The sequence below is a fragment of the Lepidothrix coronata genome, unplaced genomic scaffold (genome assembly GCF_001604755.1).
Source record: "Lepidothrix coronata isolate B3197 unplaced genomic scaffold, Lepidothrix_coronata-1.0 Scaffold219, whole genome shotgun sequence".
Classification (NCBI taxonomy): Eukaryota; Metazoa; Chordata; class Aves; order Passeriformes; family Pipridae; genus Lepidothrix; species Lepidothrix coronata.
Window position 1 is genome coordinate 331,747 of NW_016690399.1, and position 11,551 is coordinate 343,297.

The 11,551-nt window shown below is 44.1% G+C and overlaps 1 protein-coding gene across 2 annotated transcripts in view; it reads left to right on the forward strand.

Annotated features, from left to right (window-relative positions):
- The window catches only part of KDM4B (lysine demethylase 4B), a 76,695-nt gene that overhangs the window by 26,115 nt on the left and 39,029 nt on the right, over window positions 1–11,551 (forward strand). For both annotated transcript variants that reach the window (XM_017833706.1, XM_017833707.1), the window contains exon 5: window positions 3,274–3,411. In XM_017833706.1, coding sequence (XP_017689195.1) covers window positions 3,274–3,411 — 138 coding nt within the window. The remainder of the gene's footprint in view (window positions 1–3,273; window positions 3,412–11,551) is intronic.

Below are 11,551 nucleotides of genomic sequence, written 5' to 3' on the forward strand. Positions count from 1 at the left end.
CCCAGTCCCTCCTCACCCTCCCAGGGAGGAATTCCTTCCCAATATCCCATCTAAATTTCCCCTCTTTCACTTTGAAGCCATTCCCTGTGTCCTGTCCCTCCATCCCTTGTCCAAAGTCCCTCTCTACCCTTCCCCATCCCTTTTGCACCATCACCTCTATATGACCAGATTTTCCCAAGAACTCTCACATTCTGTTAATTTTATTTTTTAGGCAGAGTTTAGTCAGAGTTAATCCACCTGAGACCTCTTTGCTGAGCCTGCTGATTCTTTGAGATGGAAGTAAAAGATCTTGGCTCTTCTATAGCATAAAAAACCTATGAATTCATTCAATTCACTGCTCCAGGGACTGTTTGATTTTTCCTGGGGGGGGTTATGATGAATTAAATTTGAAATAGGATCATCTGGCTCATCAGATGAGCTTCCATGGACCAATGTGGTGCTTCTGGTTCAACATCAGTGCCTGGACTTGGCCTGGTTAGTTGATACTAAATTGTTCACAGAGAACAACAAACCATTTTTTCCTGTAATTCCATCAGTGGAACCTGATTCCCAAGTGGGAAAATACAGGTACCTGCTCCACAGAGTTGAAAATAGTAATGAAAATATCTAATTTGAGGATCTTGGCTGTGCCAGAGGTCGGAAAGGGAAGGAAGTTCTTGCAGGACTTAAAATGTTTGCATGCTCTAGGTGGGCAGATTTTCCTCCAGAATAAACATTATTATATATTTGTTTTTTCCATTTGTCAGAGGAAAGTAGCACTGACTAGTGATTTTATATTTATATATAAATATAATCACTAAGTGATTTCTGATCAATAACCAAGCAGGGGCAGCAAAGGAGTTTGTAAAAAAAAGGCAATAGAAGGAAAAACTTTCCTTCCAAACTTATTCCAAGTCATCTTTGCTGAGCTGTATTTGATAGGGATGGGCTACAAAGTGGTTTAAATAAGGGAGCTGCCAATTTATTGGTTGGTAAAAAGTCTTCACCTGGTGAGTGAGGTGTCCCTCTCTGAATCTTGTGATTTGTGACATGAAGGATGTTTGCAGATTGATGGCTGGTGTCTCCTTCATGCTGGGTGTAAGTAGTTGTCTTAATGCTAAAAATCTGCTTTTTGTCTTCCTGTTTTTTACCAAAATAAAGGAGAGACCAGTGTACACAGAGGACAATATTAATGTCAACACCAAACTTCCTTTTTTAAAGCAAATGACTTAAATATACTTACATAAAATTAGTATAGCGTGTCACTTAAATATACTTAAATATAATTATTAGAGCATCTTACTTAAATATAACTCCTAATCCTGATTTATAATGTGTTTTTATGATAATTACTGCCCTGGAAAGCTGTTTTTAGGTGTAAAAAGGAGGAGATCTCTTCAGTATGAGCAACCTGTGTCTGAAACCTCCTGTCCTGAAATAGGAGCTTTTGGAGGAGGATCACTGTTATTCACCAACAGGGAACAAGTGCCATTTTTTTTCTCTGGGAATAGAGATAGGATCCCTCCATCTGAATTCCTGGCAGATTTCAATGAAGTGAATAGGCAGCATTTATAAATCCCTAGAATGGTGTTCTGGAAAAAAAAAAGACCCAGATCAATGCGAGGGCTTTTTAATAATTAAAAATGTGTATTTCTGTAATCTCCTATTGATTTCTCCATTTATTCCTCAAGAGCTTGCAGGAGTCAGTAAATTTGGGGCTTTCTCCATGAGTGGCAGTTTGTGCTGGCTCTCCTTCACTAGTTATTACTTTTCTGCATGGCCTATCCATCATCTTGAGGGCTTTCTAATTTATTGTGGGCTAATGTTGACAGCAGTGCCAGGGCTGACACACACTGTGGGCTCGAAATGAAGACACCAGGATGGAGATTTACTGACAGAAACATAATCTTTGTGTCTTTTGGAGTTACAGTTGTAGCTCTGCCGGGATTTATGGAGGGGATGGGTGGGGGGATGCTCTGGGTGAAGGCTGGACTCGAGCAACTCATCCAGAAATCCTGCAGGAGCTTCTTGTGTTATCACTGCAGATTTTAGTACCTATTTTTTAATTATTCTGTGAATGTTAATGACATCAGCAAGTTCAGATGTTGGCCCAGCCAAGTGAAAAGTGTTTGAACTTCCCTCTGTTTCCATTTCCCATTTGGGCCCATCCTTGTGTTTGGAAGTGCAAGTCCTCTGGAATCTCCGAGCTCCTGGGCTGTGAGTTATGGCCGGTGGGAAGGGATCCCAATGGAATTGCCTGGCATGTGACTGCTGTGAAAGCTCTGTCAGCACTTTGGGTTGGAAAGGCAGGGAAGGTCAAGCTTTGCCTCTTTGCTAATCCATGGAAGGGAGGTACTGTCACACACCTGCTGAGCTGGGGAGCTGCTCCCAGCCCACTCTGGTACATCCAGTTTGCCCTCAGGAGTCATTCCAAACTTTTACCAATTAAATTCCTTGTTTCCCCAATGGCTTCTCTGCATAAGATGTAAAAAGAGGATTTTTTTTAGAAGCATCACAAATTTATTTGGCCTCTGGTTCCAGCTGTAGAGTTTAACTCTTTTCAGTGATGGCCATAATGCTTATTGTTGTTTAATTTTAATAAAGCAGAATCACAGAATGGTTTGGGTTGGAAGGGACCTTACAGACCATTTAGTTCCACCCCTGCCATGGGCAGGGACACCTTCCACCATCCCAGGTTGCTCCAGCCTGGCCTTGGAGACTTCCAGGGATGGAGCAGCCACAGCTTCCCTGGACAACTTCCAAAGCAGACAAATGATGGGCTGTAATTTTTAAGGTGTTTGACTTTTGGGTGAACAAATGGGAGTGAGGCTGATAAATGTGAGTGGGGGAATAAATCCAGGGAAAGGCAGGAGGTGCTTCAGTAGGACCCTGCTGTTTAGAGGAGGGAAATCCAGAGTTCTTGGCTCCTCTGGCCTGGTGGTGGGAGTGTGGGTTTGGACCTGCCATGAGCCAAAGTTGTCACAGTCTGAGGATTTATTGATCTCTTGGAATGCTGCAGCCTGAGAGCCTTTTAACTAGAACCTGTGGGTGTAAATAGTTCAGAGCTTGTGCCCTTTCCATCCACTGTTCTGGGTTTTTTCCTTAGCAGAAATACTTCAGTATTTTTGCAGTTGTCCAGGAATTATTCCAGGTTTAACCGGGAGCTGGCAGTGACTGTCCCGCTGACCTCCGGATTGAAAGAAAGAGATTTAACTGGTGGATTTTTTAATAGGTCTCTGTTCTGTACATTAACTGACCTGTGGGGTGTCTCCTCCTTTTGCCTTTGTTTTCCAGATCACCCAGGAAGCTGGAGAGTTCATGATCACATTCCCTTATGGATACCACGCCGGCTTCAACCACGGCTTCAACTGTGCCGAGTCCACCAACTTTGCCACTTTGAGATGGATTGACTATGGAAAAATGGCAACTCAAGTAGGTGTCAGTTGGGATGAAGTGTTATTTAAAACCCCCAGCTCATGAAATACAGAGGAATGAGAGAGGGAGACCTAAGGACAAGATGGGAAGTGCCACTGTGATGTGCTCTGTCACCGTCCCGTGGCTGTTTTATTCCTGTTGGTGGTTCCTGTCATTCTGAGGGTGTAGTGAGGACTTTCTGAGCTGCTGGGTGTTACAAACACCTTGTGAGCAGGTGCTTTGCAGGTTGGTAATTCAGAATTAGTTTTCTGATGCAGCCAAACTGCATTTCACAGTGAGTGGGGTGACTGATGTAACCGAGTACAACTCATTAGGTGCACACTGGAGGGGAAGGAATAAGCTGGAAATACTTTTAAGCTTTAATAAGACTATGGTAATAACATTCTGAAAATACCTGGATTCCTCTAATCTGTGCACTCAAGTTACATTTGGAGAGGAGAGTCAGGCTGAAATATGTGGTTATTTCTCATTAGGGCAAATTTCTGTTATGTTTTGTTACTTTGGTTTTGCATTCTCCTGTTTTGGAGTCTGATCAGCAAAGCTCATTCAATGAATCTGTGAATTTTTAAATTAGGGATCAGTTCCACACAGGGCAAAAGAGGAATGAATGCAGAAGGGGTGGCACTTGAAAATTGCCTTAAATGTTCCTTTGCAGAAAGAAAGACTCAGTTTTCCCCCTAGAATGGCATTTGTAATATCTCTCCTTCACTTCTTTTTCTTCCATCAACTCATCTTGAGTCTGTAACTTTTGTAATGCAGCCTAATGCTTTCTTGTTCTTCTAAAATAAGCAGATTTTATTGTTTTATTGGGCCCTTAAAGCCCACCCAGTCCCACCCCCTCCCATGGGCAGGGACACCTTCCACTAGTCCAAGTTGTTCCAAGCCCTGTCCAGCCTGGCCTTGGACACTTCCAGGGATGGGTCTTCCATTTGAATTTGTTCTGGAGTTAAAGGAAGGGTAAGAAAAACCTTAAACCATAAGAAAAAAAACCTTAAACTCAAAAAACAGCCAAGCAAACTTGGTTTAGAAATGTAAAGAATGGTTTTTGTGTGCTGTGACCTTGTCTGGCAGGTTTATCTGCAGCGAAGGGTCCTGGTATTACACCCCAGAAACTGGGCTTTTATCAGGGAAATTCGGGCAGCCCCTTCACTGCAGCAGCTCCAGCTCGAATATTAAAAGCAATTTTGGGTTCAGCCATGTGTTCCCAAACAAAGTGACATTTGGGAAGTGCAGTTTTAGATGGAGCCTCCGTGCTCCCATTGTCGAGCAGCGGAGCGTGAAATTACTGAACAAGCAGCAGCGAGAGCTCTGAGCAAAGCTGGGCAGAGGAAGGGGAAGTGTGGAAGGAGATGCCCAATTTATTCCCCCTGCACTCAGTGCCAGAGCTTTCTGGTTAATATTGCTCAGATCAGGGGTTAATTAACCCTTGGGTGGCTGGGTGTTGTGCTCCAGGTGAGGTGTGAGTGTTGTCACACTCTGAGGGCAAAAGGTTTGTTTCAGTCTCATTTGGAGTTAAACAGGGGCTTAATGAAATACCAGCTGAGGGTGGAAACTGGAGCTGCCTGGTGTTTGTGGGGAGAGAATTCATGGAGAGTTCTTCCCTGGGAGGGTGGTGAGGCCCTGGAGCAGATTATCCAGAGGGGTTGTGGACTCCCAGTCCCTGGAAGGGTCCGAGGCCGGGTTGGACAGGGCTTGGAGCAACCTGGGCTGGTGGAAGGTGTCCCTGCCCATGGCAGGGGGTGGGACTGGATGGGCTTTAAGGGCCCAATAAAACAATAAAATCTGCTTATTTTAGGAGAACAAGAAAGCATTAAGCTGCATTACAAAAGTTACAGACTCAAGCTGAGTTGATAGAAGAAAAAATGAAGGAGATATTACAAGTGTAATGTCCCTTTAAGGTCCCTTCCAAGCCAAAGCATTCTGGGATTCTGTGATCCTCCAGTGTGTGATTTCTGTGCTCTCAGGCAGAACTGGATTATCCTTGCCCACATCCAGCAGGTTTGGTTTTTTCCTGGTCATACACCCCCTGATCAAGTTCTTGGGGAGTCTCAGCTGGGCAAAGCTCTGCAGGAACCTGCTGTTCCTGCACTAAACCAGCTGGCTGGAGGTGATTCCCTCCATTCCTTGGGTGATCAGCTGGGCTCTCTTGTCCTGCCAGCACTTCTGAGACTGGTGACAAGGCAAGGTTCATAATTAACCACTTGTACTGTTCTCCTGGACATCATCCTGGGGAGGAAATTTGGATTCTGCTCTCCTGAGAGCGATGCACGTCAGTGGTGTGGTGTGAGAGAGAAGGGAATGGCTCACCTTGGAGAAACTGTGCTAATTCCCTGCCAGATGGGTGGAATGTTCTGACCACAGAGAACCTGCCCAGGCTGTAAAAAATACAGAATAACCAGCCTGAAGTGGAAAGATCAGCTTCTGAGGCGCTGGTTCTGCTCCAGTTGTAGAACAATTGTCAGTATTAGCTAAAAAAATAACAGTGGCTGCAGAGTTTCTGGGGAACTAATTATTTCTTTTTATTTTTGCACCCTGAACCTGCATTCCTTTCTGCATTCCTGCTTTTTTGTTTCTGAAGACCCTTGGATGGCACCCCAGAGGATTTTGGAAGCTGTGTCTTTGACCTTACAACCCTTTTAAGCCCAAGGGGTTCAGTGAAATGTCCTTCCCCAAGTCGAGGTGGCCTCTAAATCTCCTGCTGTACAAAAAGCTCCTTTCTTTTCATACAATTTTGGTACAATTTGAGCAGAAATTCAAGTTGCCAGGTCAGCTTTTCAATTTCTTTTGGAAACTGGACTGGAAATAAGTGGATGGGAGAGGAACAATTCCTGCACAGACATTCCTGGATAATTTCTGGGTTCCTGTCAACACTTCCATACCTTCATTTACCTCCTCTTTGCTCCAGGGATACTGCTGGAATTATCTATTTGTTATAAAATAGGGTCAAGTTGCCCTTCCTTCCCAAATCTTACATTTTAGGTTCTGAAATAAGTAGCCTTTATCTCATCCCAGGCAGTATTCCCATAAAACCCTCCCTGCTCTGCTGCTCAGTCATTTAGGGAAGGGGAAAACAAGACTTTTCCATTTGGATTTTCCTGATCTACAAAGGCATCTTCAAAACAGGGACCTTTTGGATCTCAGCCTGTGCTCTTTTACATGGCTTATTGCTTCTAAACCTTCTCCTCCCTTGCTTTAATATATATATATATATATATATATTTATACTATTGAAATAATCTCAAATTTATGTGTGGAATATCTGTGCTTTCAAGTTGTCTGAATTGAAGCTTTCTTCTTACTATTCAGATCTTAGTAAAACACCAATATTTCCCAAGAAAATAAAATTTGTGAGGTGGTTTTTTTGCAGAAACTGTTTGGTAATACTGTAAAATTGCTCCCCAAAAATAAGAGACATCAGAATTGTGTTTTTGCATCACTTTGTGTTTGTGCCTTAACTGACTCTAATTAGACCTTTTTGAGCTTAGAACACATAAAAAAAATCTATTATGAAATAGCATTTCCATAGTTTATTTTTGTCAGACATTCAGAATTGCTCTTTTACTCTAATTAGACCTTTTAAGCTTAGAATACATTAAAAAAAAATCTATTATGGAATAACATTTCCATGGTTTATTTTTCTCAGATGGATTCAAAGTTACTCTTGTACAAAATCTTCCACCTTTTTCCCTACTTATTTTCTTGTATTATTTGTAAACACCCCTAATACCTCACTCTGGGCAAAGCACTGATTCTGTGCAATAAAAAGGAATTTTTACAAGTTTTTTCCTGCTGAGGTGGAAAGGAGATGGTTGTTTTTTTAAGGAACTGTCCTGAAGCTTTGTGTTATGAGTTGTTTTCTGAGCTCCTCTTCTGAAGGACTGACTGGGACGTTCTGCTCATGATTTCTGTTAATGAGGGGAGAACACTGAGAGTTCTGTCAGCAGAATAAATACCTGGAGGTTTCCAGGATTCCAGTCCTTGGGATGCTGCTGGAGCAGATGGATGAGTGTCAGCAGGTACCTGGCCCTTGTGGATGTCCTGCCCTTGAGAAAGGGCATGTGAGAGGCTGGGTTTAAATCCAGACATATACTGTTGTTATTTATTATATATTATAAAGTGTTCAGGACGTTGTTCACAGGGAATGGGACAGGGATGGGGACAGTGGTGGCTTCAGGCACCTCAACTCCCTCCTGCTCAAAGCTTGGCCTAACCCTGAGCACTGAACTGGGGGCTTTCAGACAGATTATTTTAACCAGACTAGGTCAGGTTTAAATTCTCCTCAGCCTAATTTACCTGAGCTTAATTACTGCAAGGTGTAAAGGATGCTCTTTTTTTGGTGCTGCTTAGTCATGGCTTTTCCAGCTGCTGATCTCTGGGATGGGAACTGCTGTTCTCTGGGATGGGAACTGCTGATCTCCGGGATGGGAACTGCTGTTCTCTGGGATGGGAACTGCTGATCTCTGGGATGGGAGCTGCTGTTCTCCGGGATGGGAACTGCTGTTCTCTGGGATGGGAACTGCTGTTCTCTGGGATGGGAACTGCTGCTCTCCGGGATGGAAAACTGCCCTGAATCCCTGGAGTCTGATGTTGCAGGGCTGGCACAGTGTCCCAGTCCCTCCCTGGGATTTCTGGGCAGTGTGTGTTGTGTGTCCTGTGCCAGTAAATCAGTAAATTCCCATGGGAAGGACGTGCTTCCTGCAGCTGATTCCCTCCGGTTCTCCCTCACAGGAGTCCCAGCCCCAGTAATTCCTGTGCCAAGGGGCATCTGGCTTTGGAGATGAACTATAGACTGTGTCAAAAGCACTGGATACAAGTCCTAATTTGTTTATCCCTTGTGCTGGGATGAGTCTGTCAAAGCAGGAAGGAGCTGGTGCTTCACTGACTTCTCCTCTTGCAGTGCTGCTGCGAGCTCTGAACCTCCTCCCGTGCTCTTCCAGCCTCTTCAGAGACACAGAACTCAGGTCCCTGTGGAGGTGATCCTCCCTCCTGCCCCCCTGTTTGTCTTGTGTGTCCTGGAGATGGATTCAGGAGCATCCTTACAGGTGTAATGGAATGGTAAAACATAAAGAATTCCGGCAGAGGTTGCAAACAGGAAAAAGCAGAAATCTCCACGTCCTCTCCCAGCAGAATCCTGATTCCCATTGGGATGGGTTGTTATTTTATTTGCCTGCAATGAAACAAGTCACACAGCATTTATATCATGTCTTAAACCAGAATCCTCTAATTAGGAGTGGGATGAGTCTCACTCCCCACTTGCCACTTCCCCGACTCCCCTGCCCACAGAAATCTGCCTGGAAGCACGTTAAGGAAGCAGGCAAGGAGAAAGTGTGCCCTGCAGCCAGGGACCAGGGGGAGTCCATGGAAATCTTTGCCTAATTGTTTTGTTTATGAAGCTCTGGGAAGGGTTTCCAGTGGGTTTCCTAATGAACTGGTTTGTTGTTGAGACGCCGCCGGTAATTACGCTGCAAACGGGGGGTCAAGACTCATCTTCCTCCCCACAAGCTTTCAACTACCAACCATTAAACACACAAACTCTGCAGCTGAGGTTTTTCCTTCTTCTCCTCCAAGTTTAACTCCTCATTTCCTTGCAGAAAACCTGCCATTCATCTTTCAGGCTGAGTGGAAGGAAAAGGAAAGCGGAGCCCAAACTGGTTTGTTCCGTCCTATTGGATGAGCCTGAACTAGATCTCAACAACACACCTGGAATATGGTGACAAACTGGATTCCTGCTTAAGAATATTGTTCTGGGAGGACTCTGTGTTGCTCCCAAAAGCTGAAACTCTCTGTTTTTTCCTGGAAATGCATGGAGAAAAGCTTAGGAGTGTTGTCTGCCTTAGCAATGTGTGTTCCTGTAACACACAGCGAGAGTTTCTCAGCTGCCTTTTGAGCAGAACCATCCCTCCTTCCCAGGAACTTGCTTTTAGGCTTCATTGTTAGGAAAGGCTGATAGAAAAGCTTTAAGCAAAGATTTTTTTTCCTCTGGCATTTAATAGCTGTAAGAACTTCAACTCTGAGCCTGGTGGGGTTCTTTCTATTTAAATTTCCATTAAGGCAAAAAAGACTCAGCTGTGTCTTATCAACTGATTTCATCTAAATAAGAAGGTTTTTTTTCCAGCAGAGCCAGAGGTGCCACTTCAAATATATAATTTTGGGGACTATTTCTACACATGGAAAAGGCTTATTTTACATTAACTTCTTCTATGTGATGAAAGTGCTGAGGTTCAGTTTAGTGTTAATAGCTGGGAATTGAGAGAAATATCCTTAAATAAATAATGCTGGTGGTTGAAGTTGAATTAGTGCATTTTTCCATATATCATTTAATTTTATTACTTCAAGGAGACGGTAGTTTTATGTGGCTGTTATTTTATACAGTTTTTTATATTTTATTTGTGTTTTTTATGGTAGAGACTACTGCAAATAAGATAATGGTTGTGCCTTCAACAGCCACAAATTTCCCACTGTCAGTCTTGGAGTTAGAATTGATGGGACAGGTCTCCTGGTGTGGTCACACATTTTACCACAGGCTCCAAATTCGAGCAGCAGATAATAAAATAATAAGGAGAAGAAGAATGTTGGGTTTCTGGGTTGGAAAAGGGGCTTAATGGTGCATTTCCTTACAGTATTTTTCCATGGGCTTGGATTGCCTTTGCATGTGCTCATGGTTAGCAAAGGCATTAACTCATGGAAAAGGAGAGGGGAGGTTGGGAAAAGCCTTCAGAAGATGAAGCAAGTCAAGTTCCTGCAGATTTGGTGACTGTGGAAAGCCTTGTCTTGTTGCTCTTGTTCCCCTGTGACCAAAGGCAAAGAGCCAACTCGAAAACCGGGTCGATTTTTAGTTTGGATTTTTTTTTCCACTCCCATTTTCAGGACTTGCAGCTGCTCCTTGGAGATGCCAGCTATGAATATTCTGTTGTTCACTGTGTTGTTTGAGCTGTGGCTCTGCCAGCCCTGCTGCTCCCAAGGAGCCTGGAGTGGGGGTCTGGCTGCCAACTGGAGAAGGACGGAGAAAAGACGGGATGAGACTTGATTAGATCCCGGAGTTCCTTGAATTTCTCATTTGGACATGGAAGGTGGATCCTTCATGTTCTCATTTAGTGCTTTGGGTGATCCAAGTCACCCTGAAATCCTTCCCAGGGCTGCTGGTCCGTAGGAATTCTGTGAATTCCCAAACTGGGGCTTTGGGATTTGCTTTTGGCTCATGTGACTAAAACAAGGTTTTGCATCTCTCCCTAACGATGGTGTTTAAGTGTAGACATGTTCAATTTTATTCTTTTTTTTCCTATAAAGTTTAATCATAGTGGGATAGTAAAGTGTTGGAGTTTGAGGGAATATGGAGGGATTTGTTCTGCAGAAATTAGGATGGGGATAGACAGAGATGGGGGGTGGAGACATAAAATCTGTTAGGAAATACGTGTGTTTATGACCACAGTTAAATACTTGGAAAGAAATATAACTCTGTGTATGTGGAAGGGGGAAGGCAATATGTGGAATTGGATGTCATTGCCAGGAAACACAACCTTGCCCTTTTTGTCCTGCTCTAATGGATTGGGGCAGGGAATTAATGGCAAAGGCAATTTCTTGCCCTTCTCTACCCACAGTCTCCTCCCGATCCCCCCATTGTCCCTCTGCCACCCCTCACACCCCCATGCACATTCCCTTTTCCAGCTGTATTTGGAAGCATCTGCTGTACCAAGCAGCATTTCACTGCTGTCTGAGGGGAGGGGATGGAAAAATCTCCTGCCCATGATGGGAACCTGGATATGACACAACTGCAGCAGCTGAGGAAATAAAACCGTGCGGGCCGGAAGGAGCCCCAGAGGAAAGAGGCTTTGTAAATTATTCATGCCTGCTGGTGTGAAAGCAATAGAATTAAATTAAAATTGAAGTATAAACATACATCATGGTAGATTTGTGTAAAGAAAGGAATTCAGCTACTGCAGAGGCCGCTGGGGGGGTGGGACGTGGCAGATGCAGCCCACGGAGTCAGCGCTCCGAGAGCTCGGCGTCTGGGCTCTCCCTCATCCTTGTGTTCACTTTTTGGGAGACTCTTAAGCTGCTGGTGGTTGGAAACTGCTCTGGAGACCTTTAGACCCCTGTGCCTTGGGATTGGCTGGGCTGGATTTGAAGGCAGGACATG